Source organism: Schistocerca nitens, chromosome 3, assembly GCF_023898315.1.
Source record: "Schistocerca nitens isolate TAMUIC-IGC-003100 chromosome 3, iqSchNite1.1, whole genome shotgun sequence".
Lineage (NCBI taxonomy): Eukaryota > Metazoa > Arthropoda > Insecta > Orthoptera > Acrididae > Schistocerca > Schistocerca nitens.
This window is the reverse complement of record NC_064616.1, coordinates 290,605,448-290,628,918: the sequence shown is the minus strand read 5'-3', so window position 1 is coordinate 290,628,918 and position 23,471 is coordinate 290,605,448. Positions and strand designations below refer to the sequence as shown.

At 43.4% G+C, this 23,471-nt stretch overlaps 1 protein-coding gene across 1 annotated transcript in view; it reads right to left on the bottom strand.

Moving 5' to 3' along the window:
* Positions 1 to 480: 480 nt before the first annotated feature.
* Positions 481 to 23,471, bottom strand: part of LOC126249185 (rho GTPase-activating protein 45-like) — a 607,616-nt gene continuing 584,625 nt past the window's right edge. Inside the window, exons 14-16 of the mRNA XM_049950840.1 lie at positions 20,779 to 21,028; positions 611 to 828; positions 481 to 493 (exon numbers count right to left, since the gene is read on the bottom strand). Of these exons, the coding sequence (XP_049806797.1) occupies positions 481 to 493; positions 611 to 828; positions 20,779 to 21,028 (481 nt within the window). The remainder of the gene's footprint in view (positions 494 to 610; positions 829 to 20,778; positions 21,029 to 23,471) is intronic.

Genomic DNA, 23,471 nt, shown 5'->3' with positions numbered 1-23,471 from the left:
GCAACTGGCAACGCAGCAATCTCCCGCGTCTGGTCGGGCATGCGCGAGCCGCCAAGATAAAAATAATTGAACTATAACTACGCAAATCTTGCAGTACACAGTCTAAACGTCATTCCTGTAAAGTTGTGTACCCACACGGTAAATAGTTTTCCGACTGTACTTGCTCAGTTAGCGAAAGTTTAATTATAACCCTTTTGTAGTACAATCTCTTAAGTATCACCCCCATAGTGATCGTGAAGACTATTAGACTGTCAACAGTGCGCAAAGAGGCGTTTAAGTAATTTTCTTATCGCATTCCGTACGTGAAATAAAGAGCGACATGTTCAAAAAATGGTTCAAATGGCTCTGAGCACTATGGGACTCAACTGCTGTGGTCATAAGTCCCCTAGAACTAACCTAAGGACATCACACACATCCATGCCCGAGGCAGGATTCGAACCTGCGGCCGTAGCGGTCGTGCGGTTCCAGACTGTAGCGCTTTTAGCGACATGTTCTAATAGGTGATACAATGGGAAGTAGCGTCTGCCATGCACTTGAGAGCGGCAGAGGGTGGTACGCACCAGGGTGAGACTGCTGCTGCTGAGGCGGCGGCTGCGGCGGCGGGTCAGGCTTGGGCCGCGGCTTGGCGTCGGGCTCGTGGTGGGAGCGCGAGGTGCCGGGCAGCCGGAAGGAGCCGCCGCGCGCCGCCTTCTGCTGCGCCTGCGCCTGTGCCTGCGCCTGCCGCTCTCGCATCTTGAGCTGCTTCTGGCGCGCCTCCCACACCTCCTCGCTGCTGAACAGCTCGTCGCTCAGTCGGATCATCAGCTCCACCGCGCGCGAATTCTGCGCCTGACACCCCACAACAGAAAGGCAGCTGAATACACCACCTCGAGCGTCGTTACCCATGTGAGGCTTGTGAGGAACAATGTACCCCCTTCTTTTTAACTCTTTAGTCACAGCTGCAAAATACTAACACGAATTCTTTACAGACGAATGGAAAAACTGATAGAAGCCGACCTCGGGAAAGATCAGTTTGGATTCCGTAGAAATGTCGGAACACGTGAGGCAATACTGACCCTACGACTTATCTTAGAAGAAAGATTAAGGAAAGGCAAACCTACATTTCTAGCATTTGTAAAGGGTTGGGTTGTTTGGGGGAAGAGACCAAACAGCGAGGTCATCGGTCTCATCGGATTAGGGAAGGACGGGGAAGGAAGTCGGCCGTGCCCTTTCAAAGGAACCATCCCGGCATTTGCCTATAGCGATTTAGGGAAATCACGGAAAACCTAAATCAGGATGGCCGAATGCGGGATTGAACCGTCGTCGTTCCGAATGCGAGTCCAGTGTGCTAACCACTGCGCCACCTCGCTCGGTAGCATTTGTAGACTTAGAGAAAGCTTTTGACAATGTTGATTGGAATACTCTCTTTCAAATTCTGAAGGTGGCAGGGGTAAAATACAGGGAGCGAAAGGCTACTTACAATTTGTACAGAAACCAGATGGCAGTTATAAGAGTCGAGGGGTATGAAAGGGAAGCAGTGGTTGGGAAGGGAGTGAGACAGGGTTGTAGCCTCTCCCCGATGCTATTCAATCTGTATATTGAGCAAGCACAATCAGGAAGAAACGCATCTCATTCTTTGAACATCTGATGAGAACACCAGAAAACAGAATTAGTAAAAAAATAATTCAAAAATTGTGGAATAGCAAGAGCGACATTAAATGGATCACAGAAATTAAGGAAGATATAAAAGAACTTCAAATTACAGTAGATGACCTAAAAAACAAGACAGAGAAAACCAGAATACTGCAAGACCCGCAAACCAGACTACAAATGAAAATCAATAAAAGGAGTACAGGAAGAGTTGTCTCAGATGAAGAAAGAAAGAAAATATCTGAAAGAATGAAGAAATATTGGGCAGACAGAAGAGCAAAACACCTTTCATATAAGAATAGCCTCTAATAATTATATTACCTAAACATCATATTAAGTTATTGTCGAACCAAATTGTATCCATGTGTAACAACTTGTTTAGAACTTTGTATTTTTGACTACAGTGGTCCAATGATGGCCATAAAATAAATAATAGAAAAATAATAAAATTGAGCAAGCAGTAAAGGAAACAAAAGAAAAGTTCGGAGTAGGTATTAAAATCCACGGAGAAGAAATAAAAACTTTGAGTTTCGCCGATGACATTGTAATTCTGTCAGAGACAGTAAAGGACTTGGAAGAGCAGTTGAACGGAATGGACAGTGTCTTGAAAGGAGGATATAAGATGAACATCAACAAAATCAAAACGAGGATAATGGAATGTAGTCGAATTCAGTCGGGTGATGCTGAGGGAATTAGATTATGAAATGAGACACTTAAAGTAGTAAAGGAGTTTTGCTATTTGGGGAGCCAAATAACTGATTATGGTTGAAGTAGAGAGGATGTAAAATGTAGACTGGCAATGGCAAGGAAAGCGTTTCTGAAGAAGAGAAATTTGTTAAAGTCGAGTATAGAGTTAAGTGTCAGGAAGTCGTTTCTGAAAGTATTTGTATGGAGTGTAGCCATGTATAGAAGTGAAACATGGACGATAAATAGTTTGGACAAGAAGAGAATAGAGGCTTTCGAAATATGGTGCTACAGAAGAATGCTGAAGATTAGATGGGTCGATTACATAACTCATGAGGAGGTATTGAATAGAATTGGGGAGAAGAGGAGCTTGTGGCACAAGTTGACTAGAAGAAGGGATCGGTTGGTAGGACATGTTCTGAGACATCGGGGGATCACCAATTTAGTATTGGAGGGCGGCGTGGAGGGTAAAAATCGAAGAGAGAGACCGAGAGATGAATACACTAAGCAGAATCAGAAGGATGTAGTCTGCAGTAGGTACTGGGAGATGAAGAAGCTTGCACAGGATAGAGTAGCATGGAGAGCTGCATCAAACCAGTCTCAGGACTGAAGACCACAACAACGACAGTCTCATTATACACTGAAGTGCCAAAGAAACTGATATAGGTATGCTTATTCAAATACAGAGATGTGTAAACAGGAAGAATACACCGCTGCGGTTGGCAACGCCTATATAGGACAACAAGTGTCTGGCGGAGTTGTTAGATAAGTTACTGATGCTACAATGGCATGATATCGAGATTGAAGTGGGTTCGAACGTGGTGCTATGGTCGGGGCATGAGCGGATGGGACACAGATTCTCCGCGGTAGCGATAAAGCGGGGATTTTCCCGTACGACCATTTCACGAGCGTACTGTGAATATCAGAAATCTGGCAAAACATCAGAGCTCCGTCATCGCTGCGGACGGAAAAAAGCCTTGCAAGAACGGGACCAACGACGTCTGAAGAGAATCCCTCAACGTGACAGAAGTGCAGCCCTTCCGCAAATTGCTGCAGATTTCAATGCTGGGCCATCGGAAAGTGTAAGCTTGCGAACCTTTCAATGAAACATCGCTGACACATGCTTCCGGAGCTGAAGGTCCACTCGTGTACCCTTGACGACTGCGAGACACAAAGATTAACGCCTCGCCTGGGCCCATCAACATCGACATTGGACAGCTGATGACTGGAAACATGTTGCCTGGTCGGACGAGTCTCTTTCAAATTGTATCAAGCGGATGGACGTGTACGGGTATGGGAACAGCCTCATTAATCCATGGACCCTGCATGTCAGCAGGGGAGTGTTCAAGCTGCTCTGTAATGCTGTGGGGCGTGTGCAGTTGGAGTGGTATGGGAACCCTAGTACGTCTAGATACGACTGTGACAGGAGACACGTAGGTAAGCATCCTGTCTGATCACCTGCAGCCATTCATGTCCGTTGTGCTTTCCGACGGACATGGGCGGTTCCAGGAGGACAATGCGACACCCCACATGTCCAGAATTGCTACAGAATGGCTCCAGGAACACTGTTATTAGTTTAAACACTTCAAATGCACAAATTTGTGTCAAATCTTATGGGACTTAACTGCTAAGGTCATCAGTCCCTTAGCTTACACACTACATAACCTAAATTATCCTAAGGACAAACACACACACCCATGCCCGAGGGAGGACTCGAACCTCCGCCGGCACCAGCCTCAGACCGCTCGGCTAATCCCGCGCGGCTTAAACACTTTCGCTGGCCACCAAACTCCCCGGACATGAATATTATTGAGCATATCTGGGATGCATTGCAATGTTCTGCTCAGGAGAGATCTCCACACCCTCGTACTCTTACGGATTTATGGACAGCCCTGCTGGATTCATGGTGTCAGTTCCCTCTAGATATTAGTCGAGTCCATGACACGTCGTGTTGCGGCGCTTCTGCGTGCTCGCGGGGGCCCTACACGCTATTAGGCAGGCGCACCAGTTTTTTTGGCTCTTCAGTGTACAATGTAAACTTTCAAGGTTGGTAATGTCACAGCTAATAAAATTTTCTGGGCTACTATGCCTTGGTCGAATGGATTCCACATTTAAACACAACGTTTCGTCCGCATCTGCAGAGGACATTTCAAAGGAGGATCGTAGCTGTTTTGAATGTCCGATTGAAATCCTGGGTCACTACCGACTGCACCAAGATTTCGTTTACGAATGCTTCCGCATACTGCATATAACTGACTATGCGTTACTGATCGCATAGGAAAAATCTCGGAAACACGGAACATCGCGGTAATGTACAGACACACCTGGAAGATAAAAGACCACCTAAAATTTACCAAGGACGCTCGCCAACCGCTGCGAAAAGCAGGGATTTATAGGATTCCGTGTAGTTGTGGGGAGGTGTACGTGGGTGCTACAAAAAGAACGGTCAAGAAACGACTAGTAGAGCACAAGGGCACTTGCAGAAGAGGAGAGGTTCACAGATCAGCTGTTGTGGAACGCTTTGCAGCCAGGAGACCTCCACATATACGTAGGTTGAAACGTAAATAGTGGCAACACTGCTGTGGAGACACCATGCAATGGAACCTACCATTGTCGCTGATAGCACACGTTGTTGACATACCTACCTTACCTCCGGACAAATGGACTCGCACGTCCTATGTCACCGGCGTGCGCACAATCGACGGAAACACAGTCACTTGTGAGCGAGCTGTCCAATGTAACGGTGTCACTATGTTTTCGAAACAGGAACAACGGAGTTGGATCAAGATTGGATGCGCCAGGGGTCGTACAGCACAACAGTGTCATCAAGGTCTTCAAGAGGCGTGCGGCGAATCGGCATTGCCGTACAGAACAGTGGCACACTGGGTAAAAGCCTTCAATGAAGGTCGGCGAACTGTGGCAGACATGCATCGGGCAGGTCGTCCTAGCGTCTCTTAAGAAGAAGTGCATGCTGTTGCCGCGTTAGTGGACAGTGATCGACGCCATACGATTCTCGACCTCGCCCACGAAACCGGATTAGCGCATACGACTGTGCTTCGCATCCTGAAGGAACGCCTGGCCATGCGAAAAATTGCATCACGATGGGTTCCGCATGACTTGACGTAAATGCAGAAATGAATGCGAAGTACTGTACTATCCACCAAAGTCCCCGGACTTAAGTCCTTGTGACTTTGATTTGATTCCGAAGATGAGGGAACCACTTTGTGGCATTCGCTTCAGAACTGTTCCAGAGATTCGACAGGCAGTAGCTCCATTCGCACCACCAAGAGAACAGGCTGTGCTAACGGTATACTACGCCTTCCACGTCGCTGGCAACGAGTTCTACACAACGCTAGTGACTACTTTGAAGGACAGTAACAGGTGAAAACATGTGACTCTTTAGTATCGGTTGTGAATAAATAGTTGCCACTTTTTAAGTTCCAACCCCGTGATTTTCATAGGACTCAAGCACTGGCAGCCAGAAGCGGACACCACGAAAGGTTATACCGAGAGGCCTTAGAGATTGTAAAACACCCCAGAAATTTCAATAGGAAGGAGGAAGGGTGAAATTGAATGATATCCGGATTCCGGTGCTGAAGAAGATGTGTACCAGTCTTTTTCCATGGGATGATAGCAACAGCCGACGGCGACAGTCGACAGCGGCCAATTGCGCTCGGGTATTCAAAACATGTAACGTCACTCCACTGCGTGGAAGCACGAGCAAACGGAATTTTGCTGCAATCAGTAGCGATCAATGGTGTGAATCGGGCACTCAAAGAAGCTACAACCCCCTTGAAAATGTTTGATTTAAATGTGAAATCCATTCGACCACGTCGTATTAGCCCGGAACATTTTATTAACTGTCCCTAAGCACAGTCACTGTGCTAGATGGGCCACTTTTAGCACTTTGCAATTCACGAGTGATTTCTTGCGCGGATTTCGTGCGATTTTTACAACCAATCTTCGCAAGATTTGACATTCCCTGTGCGTCAGCACGCGAGGTCTGCTTCGTCTAGGTTTAGGTGTGGTTATTCTTTCGCGTTTTCAACTGACAATCGAACCTCCAACAATCAATATGGGGACTTTATAAGGATTGAAACTGTCCCTGACGGATTTGTCACCCAGGTGACACGCAGTGATTGGTCCGCGTTCGAAGTTCAGGAGCTCTTCCGTCCGATCCGTTTTCCCGTTACTGCTTGTCTGCTAACAACAAAATAACTATAGCCTCCTTTTATGTTGGCGGATCAGCCTCTCGTGACATCTAGTGGGCAGTTCCGCATTGAGTAAAGGAGTCCGGATACTTCTCATCAGACAACGTATCTTAGAGGGAGAGTCAACAAAACATGTGGAAATAGTCTCCGAAGTGCCCCAGGGAATGGTGTTGGGACCCTTACTGTTCTTGTTGTCAAAACAAAAAAAAAGTTCAAATGTGTGTGAAATCTTATGGGACATAACTGCTAAGGTCATCAGTCCCTAAGCTTACACACTACTTAACCTATATTATCCTAAGGACCAACGAACAGAGGGTGGACTCGAACCTCCGTCGGGACCAGCCACATGTCCATGACTGCAGCACCTAAGACCGCTCGGCCAATCCCGCTCGGCGTTCTTGTTGTCCATTAATGACTTTTCAAATAATGTTAATAGTAACCTTAGATTTATGGCAGGTGGTGCAGTTGTCTGTAATGAAGTACTGTCTGAAAAAAGCTGCACAAATATTTAGCCAGTTCTTGATAACATTTCAAACTGGAGCAAAAATTGGCCACTTGCTTGAAATTTTAAAAAATATGAAATTTTTGTCCTTTACAAAACGAGAAAATCTAGTATCCTTTGACTACAATATCAATCGTTCACAGTGAGAGTCGGTCAAGTCATACTAATACTAGGGTGTAACAATTTGTAACGATATAAACTGGAGCGTTCACATAGGCTTAGTCGTAGGTACAGCAGATGACAACCTTGGTTCGTTCTTAGAATACAAAAACATTGTAATCAGTCGGCAAAGGAGATTTCATAGAAAACACTCATACGACCCATAGTAGAATATTGCTCAAATGTATGGGACCCGTCGCAAATGTAACTTACAGTGCACATTGAATGTAAACAAAGAAGGGCAGCACGAGTGGTCTCAGGTTAATCAGAATCATGAAAGAATCTGACGGAGATGTTGAAAGAACTGAGCTGACAGGCGATTAAATATACAGGTTGTCTCAAAAAATCTTGCCACACACTTCGAGGGGATGGAGACGGTGTCTTGAAGGACAAATCGAGGATAGAAACGGAAGTCCGGAAACATCATCCAACAACGCTACAGAGTGTCGAAGTTATTGGCATCGGCACCTTCCACTAGACCACCTCTTCCACAGAAAACATGAGTTTGTACGTTGACTGACCGTAGGCGGAACGTCTTACAAAGTTGCTTGTTGTTCCTTGATCGCGACTCATTGCCACGGTCGCAAGTGGAGAAGACGGAGCTAGCTGCTGCCTAGACATGCCTTGTCTCGGATGAATGCGATGCTCTGTTGCCTCAGTGGCTGACGGTTTCGGACAATGGTTTCTATCCGCTGTATAATTTTCTCCTGGAACCCTCTAAAATCTGCCTTTTTTCGGTATACAGGAGAAAAATAAACTGCAGATGGAAACCCGTGTCCGTAACCGTCATCCAACAAGGCATCACATTCATAAGAGACAAGGCCTGTCTACGTAGCAGCTAGCTCCATCTTCTTCCCTGGCGACTGTGTCAATCAGTCGCAGTCACTGACTAACAAACGACATTGCGAGACGTACCGCCAATGATCTGTCACCCTATGAAGTCACGTTTACTGCCGAAGGGGTGGCCTCGTGTCAAGCGCCGGAGCTTCAAAGTCGACGCTCTGTAGCGTCGTTAGATGACGTCTTCGAATAATTGTTCCTATTCTCGATCTGTTCCTCAAGACATCCTCTGAACCCCTCTAAATTTGTCGCAACATTTCTGGGACACTTTGAAGACGCAAAATATCCTGTGAAAACCTAAATAGAAAGCTTCTAGAGGCAACTTTAAGTGACGAATCTAGGAATATACTAGAAACCGGTACATATTGCTCCCACAGAGAACGCAAAGACAAGATTACACTTGTTACAACGTGCAAAGAGGGCTTTAAGCAATCATTCTTTCCGCAATTCATACATGAATGAAACGGGATAAACCTTAACAACTGATATAGTTGAAAGTAGCATCCGCGATGCACTTCACAATGGTTTGCAGAATATAGCTGTAGATGTAGACAGCAGGAAACGAAGTGTCTTACAAGGTAGCGAACACTACCACGAAAGTCAAATTCATTTCCAACGACATACTTTGAAAAATATGAAAAGAGATTTAAATAATTGTTTCACTGAGATTGTTAGTGCAATATCGCTAATGAAACCCGTTTTCTCTTATTTATAACAGATAACTGGGCTCAGTTTATGGATATTTGGGCCAAATTGATCATTCCATTAAACTCATGTGTGGATTATACCACACATGTTAAATATCTAGAGTTTAAACCATTATGCGATCAATATTATGAAGGAATTATTTTAGAAGACAGCTTACAACTGTTTAATCAAGTTCAGGATGAGCAGAAAGATTTCATAAATAGTTTACTCGTGAGTATTGTTTCGAATGTCGGCGGTACGTATTTTGTCTCGATACATCGTATGTAGTAATAACAACGGCGTTTTCAGAGATTAAAAGTACAATTTCAGTCCATGCTGCTCCGGGTATAGAGTGTTTTGAAGCAAAGGTGTTGCATCACAACATACAATTTGGTAATAGCAGCGCGAAGATTGCGTTGGAGTTAAAGTGATAAAATTGCAATCTGTGGGTATCGGGTTATATTACTTACAAAAACTTTAATTGGTTGTAAACAATGAATTATTTGTTTATGAGAACAACATCAAATATGGCGTTCGGACTATTCATAGTATTGTATACATACAGGGATTTTTCGTACTAGCGTGCAAAAATTCGAGAGGATATAGGGGATGCTCCACTGAACAATTTGAGGAAGTGACCCTCGGGTCGGAGAAGCCAGCTTAAGGAGATATGAAAATAAACTTGTCTACCGCTTTGGCTAGCATTACCGTTTTACAGCTGATGTACGACTAACACGCTTACAAGTATACACGTACTGTGTTGTTTATTCACGTATACAGTCTTTATTTCCCGCAAGGAAACAAAGAGGACAATGTCATTATACTGTATCTTCTACCTATCCGTCTGAGTGGCCACCCTTGGCTGTTCATGAGAGGATGTGTTTACAACATTGTGCACCGCCTCACTTCAGTGAGGATATCCGCAACCATCTCAGTGGTCGCTGGATTTGAAGGGGAGTTCCTATTCAGTGGCCTGCGAGGTCACCTGACCTGAATCCCCCTCATTATTTCCTATGGGTATATGTAAAGTCACTTGTGTATGAGACCCTAGTGAATACGGAGATGGAATTAGTTGCCAGAATTGTAGCTACCTCTGATGTTATTCGGAACACACCAGGGATATTTATCAGGGTGCGTCAGAATCATGTTCGCCAATATCCTGCTTGTAATGAGATTGATGGCCATCAGTTACAGCACATTTTGTAATATACAGTACAAATAGTTCGTAGTGACAGTCGGTTAATCATCGAGTAGCACAGAAGTGATATCTGGCGTTCCGTAAGGTAGTGTTATAGGCCCTCTGCTGTTCCTGATTTATATAAATGATCTAGGTGATAATCTGAGCAGCCCCCTTAGATTGATTGCAAATGTTGCTGTGATTTACCGTATAGTAAAATCATCAGACGATCAATTCCAATTAGAAAAGATCTAGAGAGAATTTCTGTATTGTGCGAAAAGTGGCAATTAACACTAAACAAAGGAAAGTGCGAGGTCATCCACATGGGTACTAAAAGAAATCCGATAAATTTTGGGTAGACGATAAATCACACAAATCTAAGGACTATCAATTCGACTAAATACCTAGGAATTACAATTACGAGCAACTTAAACTGGAAAGACCATATACATAATATTCTGGGGAAGGCGAAACAAAGACTGCGCTTTGTTGGCAGAACACTTAGAAGATGCGACAAACCCACTAAAAAGACAGCCTACATTACACTTGTCCGTTCTCCGCTGGAATATTGCTGCGCGGTATGGGATCCTTACCAGGTAGGATTGACGGAGGACATCGAGAAAGTGCAAAGAAGGGCAGCTCGTTTCGTGTTATCGCGCAAAAGGGGTGACAGTGTCACTGATGGGATACGCGAGTTGGGGTGGCAGTCATTGAAACAAAGGCGGTTTTCTTTGCAGCGAGATCTATTTACGAAATTTCAATCACCAACTTTCTCTTCCGAATGCGTAAATATTTTGTTGACACCCACCTACGTAGGGAGAAATGATCATCATAATAAAATAAGAGAAATCAGAGCTCGAACGGAAAGATTTAGGTGTTCCTTTTTCCCACGCGCCATTCGAGAGCGGAATGGTAGAGAAGTAGTTTCAAAATGGTTCGATGAACCCTCTGCCAGGCACTTAAATGTTAATTGCTGAGCAACCTTGAAGATGTAGACGTAGATGTAGTACGTTCGTTGTGTCAGTGATACTATTTGAAGTTAACTGTAACTACACCACTGGCCATTACAATTGTTACACCACGAAGATGACGTGCTACAGACGCGAAATTTAACCGACAGGAAGAAGATGATGTGATATGCAAATGATTAGCTTTTCAGAGCATTCACACAATGTTGGCGCCGGTGGCGACACCTGCAACGTGCTGACATGAGGAAAGTTTACAACCGATTTCTCATACACAAACAGCAGCTGACCGGCGTTGCCTGGTGAAACGTTGTTGTGATGCCTCGTGTAAGGAGGAGAAATGCGTACCATCACGTTTCCGACTTTGATAAAGGTAGGATTGTAGCCTATCGCGATAGCGGTTTATCGTATCGCGACATTGCTGCTCGCGTTGGTCGAGATCCAATGACTGTTGTTAGAATATGGAATCGGTGGGTTCAGGAGAGTAATACCGAACGCCGTGCTGGATCCCAACGGCCTCGTATCACTAGCAGTCGAGATGCAGGCAATTTCTCCGCATGGCTGTAACGGATCGTGCAGCCACGTCTAGATACCTGAGTCAACAGATGGGGACGTTCGCAAGACAACAACCATCTGCACGAACAGTTCGACGACGTTTGCAGGAGCATGGACTATCAGCTCGGAGACCAGGGCTACGGTTACCCTTGACGCTGCAACACAGATAGAAGCACCTGCGATGGTGTAATGAACGACGAACCTGGTTGCACGAATGGAAAAACGTCATTTTTTCGGATGAATCCAGGTTCTGTTTACAGCATCATGATGGCCGCATCTGTGTTTGGCGACATCGTGGTGAACGCACATTGGAAGCGCGTATTCGTCATCGCCATACTGGCGTATCACCCATGTGAAGGTATGGGGTGCCATTGGTTACACGTCTCGGTCACCTCTTGTTCGCATTGATGGCACTTTGAACAGTGGACGTTATGTTTCAGATGTGTTAAGACCCGTGGCTCTACCCTTCATTCGATCCCTGCGAAACTCTACATTTCAGCAAGATAATGCATGACCGCAAGTTGCAGGTGCTGTACGGGCCTTTCGGGATACAAAAAAAGTTCGACTGCTGCCCTGGCCACCACGTTCTCCAGATCTCTCACCAATTGAAAACGTCTGGTCAATGGTGGCCGAGCAACTGGCTCGTCACAATACGCCAGTCACTACTCTAGATGAATTGTGGTATCGTATTGAAGCTGCATGGGCAGCTGTACCTGTACACGCCATCCTAGCTCTGTTTGACTCAAGGCCCAAGCGTATCAAGGCCGTTATTGCGGCCAGAGGTGGTTGTTCTGGGACCTTATTTCTCAGGATCTAACCACCCAAATTGCGTGAAAATGTAATCACATGTCAGTTCTAGTATAATATATTTGTCGAATGAATACCCGTTTATCCTCTGCGTTTCTTCTCGGTGTAGCAATTTTAATGTCCAGTAGTGTAAATAATGGAAATAAAAAAGTACACAGTAACATGATTTTCGTCCTGTAATCTCCTCAAGCTGGCTTCTCAGACCCCATGTTTCATACGTCAAAATGTTCAGTCTCCACTGTCCTGTCAAATTTTTGCACACTCTTATGGAAACATCCTGTAAATGTATATGGCTTCCAATGGACGCTGGTGGAAGACAATGACAAACAGACTCCACTCAATTCTCTAGTACAAATAAGGCCAGTTTGACCATAAACTTAATCTTTGGTTGATAATAGTTTTGAGATTTTTAGCAGTTCCGCATCCTTAGGTGTTAAATACGATTTCAACTAATGATTTCCACAGCAGCAGAAACACAACATATCTCTTGGACAAAATATTTATGCATTGCTGTCTGACGAAAAGACCAAAGTGGCTCAGAAGGAGCGGGATGTTTTTAAACCTCTTCCTATCTGGCCAATGAGCTTTTCTTATTTGGGAAATTTGTTAACTTCGTCGCTTAAGACTTTTGTAGAGAAAATTAAATTAGTTCCCCTACGATGAACGTTAAAAGAAATTTCCTTAACAGTACCAAACAGCGATTTGTGAATCGGTTAGCAGATGCGTTTTACCTCATTTCGCTGGTTTAAAGGGAATATGCTGGCTGACAAAAAACCCCCAGAAGGAAAGACGAAACAAAATAAAACATCTCGAGTACGAACACAGGGCTGGTGTCAGTGTATATTTTGCAGTACCTGGGGCCTGAACGGATGCTGGGTCAGTATAGGTCAGGTATACGCAGAAAAAAAAAGTTCACATGTATGTGAAATCTTATGGGACTTAACTGCTAAGGTCATTTCCTAAGCTTACACACTACTTAACGTAAATTATCCTAAGGACAAACACACGCACCCATGCCCGAGGGAGGACTCGAACCTCCACCGGGACCAGCCGTACTACGCAGCACTACTCCGCCTCCATAGCTGAGTGGTCAGCGTGGCTGGCTGCTATGTGGAGGACAATGGTTCGAATCCAGGTATGCCAGAGATGTTATCCTGATGGGAGGACGGGAAGAGGGGGCACTCAGGCTCGTGCGTGGTGGGCTGATCCCATACTCCATACCGTATCCAACGACGCCACTGGTAGAGGATGACATGCCGATCGGTGGTACCAGTTGGTCTATGAGTGGAGTTTTAGTGTACAGAGGGAAGTGGAATCCACGGCACTGTTAAATGCTGCAGTCGTAAGCATTTCTTGCCCTCGAAATTACTACCACAGTGCAGTTATGTAGCAGAATAAGGCAACTGGGTATTTTACGGCGACAAGGAGCATTGCGTACCACAATCATCGGTAAATCAGTTCACTGAAACTGGTATTCCACAGACGTAGAATGTTTGGTGGGCGAATAAATGTAAGGTCGCTGAATCGGTCGTGAAGTTTTTAACTGAATCCTCGCCCAAGTCGAACAAGTTATCTGTAAAGAATGACCATGACGGTTAACATAGGTAATTTACATCTTCAGGCTTTTGAATTATCATATACCATCAGTCTGAGCTTTTTACGAGCGTCTTTGCTAAGCACAAATAAATGAAGTAATTCAACATGATTTCTGTTACCAAGTAACGAGTTCATAAAAAAATTTAGTTCGAATGTAATCAACGAGCCTTTGGAGATGTCCAATATTAACGTCAAAAGTATTTCCTGAATATGGGAACAACCAAATAATTACCCATTATTGAGAAACTGCATCCAATAATGACCAAATTGCATTAAATGCTTCCTGCAGGCACAACAGTAGCAGCGGGTGAATGCAGGAAATAATAGAAATAATGATAATATAATTGAATTAGCTGGTAACTTCATACTCTGTATTAGCAATTCGCGGACTAAGAAATTTGTTGAGACCCTGAAAACTTCCAAACGAATTCGAATCGGGATATTGATGGCAAGAAGCGCGTTTACATCCCACTGCGATTAGCGTAGTATTCGTTGTAGGTGCTCGCTGATAATTGACCAGTTAATTTAGAGCCGGTTTCTCTTCACCATGTCTATATTGTAAGCTCTTTTCGATGCTAGAGTCTTAAATTAACCGTATTCAATTAGCAATTAAACCCGCATATGAACTGCTTTTTGTGGTGACTTCAGTATAATACAAACTCTCATGGAATTACAGAATTACCTGAGGTATTAGTCATGTCAGAAGTGCGCACTGAGTAACCAAGCTGTTGGTGAAGGGCGATGTGGTCGAAGAAGATTACAACAGAGCCAGGATATGAATGTATTGAACAGGCAGGAATCCACCCTGAGGAAGTCAGAACTCTCGTACAGTGCGGTGTGCCTTCCGTTGCAACATAATCATGACACTGCCTCAGTGGTCTGGTTGATTGATACGAGTTTCGTATGTGCATGGTACAGGTTCGATTCTCACTTGAGGCGACCGTTTTCAAAAGACACGAACACAACTCCACCTCTGGTAACACCAAGTGAAGAAAATCAGGTTGCATCGTGTTTCAGAATCCACAATAAAGATGACATCTGTTCACTGGACTGTGATTTCAATTCAGATCGCCTCTCCAGACGATACAGTTCCATAATTTTGTTGTTTTCCCCAAGATTGAAAGCGCCGCTAGATGTCCATGAAAGGCACGTACCTGGGTTCGATCCTGACCTGTCGTGAAAATATTTATCATGCTATTTCAAGCCCTAGCATGTGTACACCGTACTACTTGTGAAAAAAAGATATCTTCAAGTCTTTTCGTGTGTTGTAAACAATAACGATACGTGCTGGTTTCAACTCCCAGCTAGACAGTGATCTTTTCGTCACATCACTTCAAGTTCAAAACGGCACTCCTAGCTACTGGCGAAAAGAATTCTCTACTAAATATATAACTTTCTACCGCAACATGCCACTCCTAGCTACCGAAGAAAAAGAATTCGATAATTACCGTGCGTTCGTGGTGATGTGTGTGGGGTTGGACACCCATTCAGCACAAAATGTTTCGCACGTTATTTCTGGTCAAATATGCGCACATACAGCTACTGGTGAAAAAAAAAAAACTGTTCGTAGGGCGAAATGTATCGAGTTCAAATCCCGGAGAGGGAAAAGAAAAATGTTTCGTCAATTCAGATTCAAACATGTCGCAACTGGTGGAAATGTACCAAACGTCTGATTGTGCTCACATAATAATCCGTTTATGTGATGTGCTCGATCCCCCGACAGTCATAAAAATTTACATCACTGAATTCCAATTATAGACACACTTTTTACTTGCGAATGAAAATATATTAAAAATCTTTTGCGGTTAGTTAAGTTAAGAGGGACAATAGGCGCTTGATAGGATTTTGGGGCAGAAGAAAATTCGTCATTTATTTTCAAGTTCTGACTTATTAACTGATATTGGTGAACAGTTTGTTGTTTCGCATGTCTTTATGCCTAGTCAGCAACGAAAATCGGTGCCTTGATCGATTCTCGGTTAGGCATGAAATTTTGGTTTCTTGGCAATTGCGTTTGAATCCAGATTCAGAACAAAACAGTTCGTCTTCTCACACAAATTTCAAACATATGCATATGAGTACCTTAAGACTTTTAGTATCACTTGGTGCTAGATAACAAGGGCAAGAACGGACTTTGAAACTGCACATAGAATCACGACATGTCATGATTATAGTGCGTTACTAGAGATAGGTTTTTCACGTTGAGGATTCTATACGGCGCTTGCTAGTGTTAATCATGTTTTTTTTCACTGATTAGTTTTTTAACCAGTTTATCAAAAAACTGTCTCCAAGTAAACATCGGTTAATAGGTGAAACTTCCTAGCAGATTAAAACTGTGTGCCGGACCAAGACTCTAACTCGGGGCCTTTGCCTTTCGCGGGCAAGTGCTCTACCAACTGAGCTACCCAAGCACGACTCACGCCCCGTCCTCACAGCTTTACTTCTGCCAGTACCTCGCCTCTGGTTAATAGGTGGTCGGAAAGACTTAAGAGAGCAAAAATATTTTGAATTGGTTCAAATGGTTCTAAGTGCTATGGGACTAGTCCCCTAGACTTAGAACTACTTGTCTTACACCGAACTAACCTAAGGATATCACACACATCCATGCCCGAGGCAGGATTCGAACCTGCGACCGTAGCAGCAGCGCAATTCCGGACTGAAGCGCCTAGAACAGCTCGTCCACAGCGGCCGGCTATTTGGAATTTTCACAGAACTATAGCAGTCTAAGTATTCTTTATTTTTTTCATAAAAATATTTAGTTTTAACTGAGAATTACTGATTGATTTATGTGAGTGAGTTACTGGTGTTATTTTTGTAGTAGATACGAATGAGGTTGGTGGTACATTTGAAACAGTCACTGATTTGTAATAAAGTTTAGTTTACAAACGCTACGGACTGTCTCAACTCTAGCAACAATATTTGTAGTAAGATGGTATTAATTTTCATATAGACTGATTGCTATAAAGAGCAGTGACCTCCAGTGATCTCTTGTGGTAAGCATTTTGTGGAATAAAACGACTATTCCGTAAGAAGATCAGAAGAACTGCAGGAAAACTACGTTATGTGGGCTGCGTGCAAATCAGGCGAACGCATTTTAAATCACACGAAATTACACATATGTTCCAGAGACAGGCATTATCATAACAGTTAAGATCGTTCGGATGTTTTGGAGTACGATAATACCACTGGTTAAGTGCGCGTAAAAGAGCACATATATTAACATGGCTGCAGAAACAATACCAGGATTGATGAGTCTAGGTACACGTTAGTACACGAACGCACACACACACACACACACACACACACACACACACACACACACACACACACCAGTGGCAGAGAATGGATACGTCCAAAATAGTATCAGACGATGTGTCACACTTGGTAACAAGCCACAGTGGAGGCACGTGGTGGAGTTATTCTCATGCGATCGGTTTACATGTGTGGAAAGGGGCTACATCTACCATCGCCTCACATTACTACCTGAAGATCTGAGTCCCATTGTTCATACAGGGTGTTACAAAAAGGTACGGCCAAACTTTCAGGAAACATTCCTCACACACATAGAAAGAAAATACGTTATGTGGACATGTGTCCGGAAACGCTTACTTTCCATGTTAGAGCTCATTTTATTACTTCTCTTCAAATCACATTAATCATGGAATGGAAACACACAGCAACAGAACGTACCAGCGTGACTTCAAACACTCTGTTACAGGAAATGATCAAAATGTCCTCCGTTAGCGAGGATACATGCATCCACCCTCCATCGCATGGAATTCCTGATGCGCTGGTGCAGCCCTGGAGAATGGCGTATTGTATCACAGCCGTCCACAATACGAGCACGAAGAGTCTCTACATTTGGTACCGGGGTTGCGTAGACAAGAGCTTTCAAATGCCCCATAAATGAAAGTCAAGAGGGTTGAGGTCAGGAGAGCGTGGAGGCCATGGAATTGATCCGCCTCTACCAATCCATCGGTCACCGAATCTGTTGTTGAGAAGCGTACGAACACTTCGAGTGAAATGTGCAGGAGCTCCATCGTGCATGAACCACATGTTGTGTCGTACTTGTAAAGGCACAAGTTCTAGGAGCACAGGTAGAGTATCCCGTATGAAATCATGATAACGTGCTCCATTGAGCGTAGGTGGAAGAACATGGGGCCCAATCAAAACATCACCAACAATGCCTGCCCAAACGTTAACAGAAAATAGTGTTGATGACGTGACTGCACAACTGCGTGCGGATTCTCGTCAGCCCACACATGCTGACTGTGAAAATTTACAATCTGATCACGTTGCAATGAAGCCTCATCCGTAAAGAGAAGATTTGCACTGAAATGAGGATTGACACATTGTTGGATGAACCATTCGCAGAAGTGCACCCGTGGAGGCCAATCAGCTGCTGATAGTACCTGCACACGCTGTACATGGTACAGAAACAACTGGTTCTCCCGTAGCACTCTCCATACAGTGACGTGGTCAACGTTACCTTGTACAGCAGCAACTTCTCTGACGCTGACATTAGGGTTATCGTTAACTGCACGAAGAATTGACTCGTCCATTGCAGGTGTCCTCGTCGTTCTAGGTCTTCCCCAGTCGCGAGTCATAGGCTGGAATGTTCCGTGCTCCCTAAGACGGCGATCAATTGCTTCGAACGTCTTCCTGTCGGGACACCTTCGTTCTGGAAATCTGTCTCGATACAAACGTACCCCGCCACGGCTATTGCCCCGTGCTAATCCATGCATCAAATGGGCATCTGCCTACTCCGCATTTGTAAACATTGCACTGACTGCAAAACCACGTTTATGATGAACACTAACCTGTTGATGCTACGTACTGATGTGCATGATGATAGTACTGTAGAGCAATGAGTCGCATGTCAACAGAAGCACCGAAGTCAACATTACTTTCCTTCAATTGGGCCAACTGGCGGTGAATCGAGGAAGTACACTACATACTGACGAAACTAAAATGAGCTCTAACATTGAAATTAGGCCTTTCCGGGCACATGTCCACATAACATCTTTTCTTTATTTGTGTGTGAGGAATGTTTCCTGAAAGTTTGGCCGTACCTTTATGTAACACCCTGTATACAGCAATCCACGAGTGACCTGCTCCTTCAACTGAACAGTGTATCATTTCGATACTCCTGAACTGAGTTAGAATGATTTGAGCAACACTTCACACACATGTGGGCACTTTTGTGCAACCCGTCCCATTAGCGTACTTGATCTCAGTCCTATTGTGTAAATCTGGGACGCCATCGAGCGAGACGTGTGCTTCTTCGAGTCAGCAACGCCCAATTTCATTATGTTGTGGGCGGCAGCTGAACGGTCATGATTGAGGATGGCTCCTCAACAGTTTCGCAGCCTTCTGGAGTCGATGTTACGACGTGTCGCCCACATAATCAGGATGATAGGTACACTACTGGGCATTAAAATTGCTACACCAAGAAGAAATGCAGATGATAAACGGGTATTCATTGGACAAATATGTTATACTAGAGGTGACATGTGATTACATTTTCACGCAATTTGGGTCGATAGATACTGAGAAATCAGTACCCAGAACAACCATCTCTGGCCAAAATAACGGCCTTGATACGCCTGGGCATTGGACCAAACAGAGCTTGGATGGCGTGTACAGGTACAGCTGCCCATGCAGCTTCAACACGATACCTTAGTTCATCAAGAGTAGTGACTGGCGTATTGTGACGAGCCAGTTGCTCGGCCACCATTGACCAGACGTTTTCAATTGGTGAGAGACCTGGAGAATGTGCTGGCCAGGGCAGCAGGCGAACACTTTCTGTATTCAGATAGGCCCGTCCAGAACCTGCAACATGTGGTCGTGCATTATCCTGCTGAAATGTAGGGTTTCGCAGGGATCGAATGAAGGGTAGAGCCACGGGTCGTAACACGTCTGAAATGTAACGTCCACTATTCAAAGTGCCATCAATGCGAACAAGAAATGACCGAGACGTGTAACCAATGGCACTCCTTACCATCACGCCAGGCGATACGTCAGTATGGCGATGACAAATACACGATACCAATGTGCGTTCACCGCGATGTCGCCAAACATGGATGGGACCATCACCATGCTGTAAACAGATCCTGGATTCATTCGAAAAAATGAAATGCTATTCGTGCTTCCACGTTCGTCGTTGAGTACACCATTGCAGGCGCTCCTGTCTGTGATGCAGCGTCAAGGGTAACCGCAGACATGGTCTGCGAGCTGATAGTCCATGCTGCTGCAAATGTCGTCGAACTGTTCGTGCAGATGGTTGTTGCCTTGGAAACGTCCCCATTTGTTGACTCAGGGATCGAGAAGTGGCTGCACGATCCGTTACAGCCATGCGGAGAAGAGGCCTGTCATCTCGACTGCTAGTGATACGAGGCCGCTGGGATCCGGCACGGCGTTCCGTATTACCCTCCTGAACCCACCGATTCCATATTCTGATTGGATCTCGACCAACGCGAGCAGCAATGTCGCGATACGATAAACCGCTATCGCGATAGGCTACAATACGACCTTTATCAAAGTCGGAAACGTGATGGTACGCATTTCTACTCCTTACACGAGGCATCACTACGACGTTTCACCAGGCCACGCCGTTCAACTGCTGTTTGTGTATGAGAAATCGGTTGTAAACTTTCCTCATTTCAGCACGTTGTAGGTGTCGCCACCGGCGCCAACCTTGTTTGAATGGTCTGAAAAGCTAGTCATTTGCATATCAGAGCATCTTCTTCCTGTCGGTTAAATTTTGCGTCTGTAACACGTCATCTTCGTGGTGTAGCAATTTTAATGGCCAGTAGTGTAGATACTACGCTCTACTACCAATTCAGTTCAGTTGCTCACGATTGTATATCCTACTTCCGATCTCTAGAGTGAAGGAAAAGTCTAATGTGGGAGTACGGTGGACAGGTTAATTTAATCGAGTCTTTCTCATACAGCAGTAAGTGTACTCACAGTATCGACCAGAGAGTTCATGGATGGCATGCTTTCGTCTGGGCGCAGCAACGTGGGGCCGAACACGATGCCCAGGTTGCTGGCGGGCATGTTGTTGACGTCCGCCTCGTCGGCCACCCTCTTGAGGTGCAGCATGAGGGCCGCCAGTGTGAGGTAGTGCGACTTGGGCAGCCGCGCCACTAGCTCCCGGAAGCTCTGCACGCACCGCGCGCGGTCCAGGTCTTCGTCAGAAGCGAATTCTTTGGCCAGCCTGCAACATACATATTATTGCTTCTGTACATTGACGAAGCCGTCCACTGTTTGCTGGATTTGTACTGGACACCGACCAGTGCAAAAAAGTGTAAGTGATTGAACTGCTTCCACCCTGGTCTCACCTCGAGTCGAGATTTTGAGAGCACAGTATATAAATGGGCTACGTGGTCATTGTCTTTATCAACATTACGTTTATCTTCACACCATCAAACTTCTCCTACACTATGTATGCCCTCAAACACCTTAATCACCGTGCACAGCCATCTGTCTTCCTCGCCTACATCTGTCGTCTTCTCATATTCCTCCTATTTTTCTGTAGATTTTTGTAAAACTTCTTGAGTAAAATCCTATTGTTACCTCTTTTCTTCTAAGCACTAGCATTCCTCGTGCACGTCCTAACGCTTTTAACTGTCCCAGTCTCTTTTGCGTTCGTGAAATGTTCAACATTCCCCTCTGCTTTTTCCAGGACCTTACCCAATTGCACAAGCACAACATCCATCATCTAATCATGTCAAACAGCATCGTCTTTTAAATCGAAACAACCACTCACATGCATGTAAGAAAATTATCGCAGCGGCAGAATGAATTTTCACTCTGTAGAGAACTATGCGCCGATTTGAAACTTCCTGACAGATTAAAACAGTGTGCCTAATCTGAACCCCAATCTATGACCATTGCCTTTTGGGTCAAGTACTCTACAAACTGAGATGTCGAAGCATGACTCAAAACTGTCTGTAAAGCCTTACTTATGCCAGTACCTCGTCTCCGGTAGAGTTCTCGCCCATGAAAGGCAAAGATCACAGATACGAGTCCCAATCTGGCACACACTTTTAATCTGCAAACAAGTTACCATACCTAAGATGTGTGCCACCAGTGTTTTTAATCAAAAATGAGAAATCTAAAAATAGTTTCATTGTATTTTAATATTATCATTTGAGTAGTGGAAGCTGTAGAAATTTTGTGTGACTTGCACTTTGCCTCCTACTGTAATTTCTAAATGTTTTGTAGCAGACTTTAACTATCATACATTACGTGCTGGTCTACTGTAATGTTACTGGTCTACTGTTAATGTTTTATTGTGATTAAGATATATTTTTTTAAACAGTATTTAATTATTTGGCATTCAGTCCTTTGTATTAACATTTTGTGTCTATTGCACTTTTAGTCTTACTGGAATGTGCAGACTTTATTTACTAGAATGTAGTTTATATGAAATCTGACTACTATGTCTATGAGAGTTCTGGTGCAAATAGCATTTTTGAGTCAAATTTCCAGGATGACGATCAAGAACCAAATTTCACTTTTCCCCCAACCAAAAAAATCTCATTTCACTATATCCAAAAATTAAAACTTACATTAACACAATGAAAAGAGAAATTGAGAAAAAATGAGATAATTAAAAAACTTGGAAAGTTATTGTAAAGGAAATATTAATTTGCATTAAAAATATAGAATTTTAAAAATCTCAGTTTCCTATTCCAAAAAGCAAATTCTCATTTATAAATTTTCAAATCTAATATTTTTTGTACTTTATAAATAAGAACTAAAAAACTGCATATGCCCATTTGAGAAAAAATTCTCACTTTCTCATTTAAAAATTTTCAAATCTAACAAATTTTATTGTTTATAAATAAGACCCAAAAATATTATTTGTCTGTATTGAAAAAACCAAATTATCACTTAAACAATTTCAAATCTCATAAATTTTGATCTTTATAAATGAGAACCTCCAAACCTAAAATTTCAAAAGGTACTTCTAACAGTAAACATTTTAATAAAAAAATAAAATTTCCTTCTCTATAAATGCAATAAAAAAATGATGGGCAAAGCTGAGTTCTTTAACAACTTAGAAAATTACTGCAAAGGTATGTGCAGATTGAGTTTAAAAGATTTAGAAAATTATTGTAAAGAAAATGTTATTCAAATGTAACTATAGATGATCTGTTTCAATTTATTGAACAATTTAATAGGAAAGAAATGAATAAAGAAAGAAATAAGAAAGAAGTAAAACATAAAACATTAGAATAACTTCGATCAATTGCTAAAGCAGAAAAAATGCGGACTTATTATAAACTTAGAAAAGCCAGTTAACTGATCTTGTTGCAGATCCTGTCGGCAATATTAATAACGGTGAAAACTGTAATGAATTGAGTAAAAATCTGCAAAATCTCTTTATCAAATCTGTTGAGCGAAAAAATAAGAAATTATTCTAAATTTAGAAAATGGCCATTCAGTGAACTTTTTAAAGGAACTGAAGTTAAAATTAATAATGATAACGATTTCAGTAAATAATCTTTAAAAGACCTTCAAAAAGTCAGTAAAACGAAAAATTAAAAAAATTATTCTCTTCATAATAAACAACCATTAACCGATCTTAGCAAATAGATCTGAGAATAAAATTAAGTATAATGCTAATAAGAATTATTTTCAAAAACTTCTAG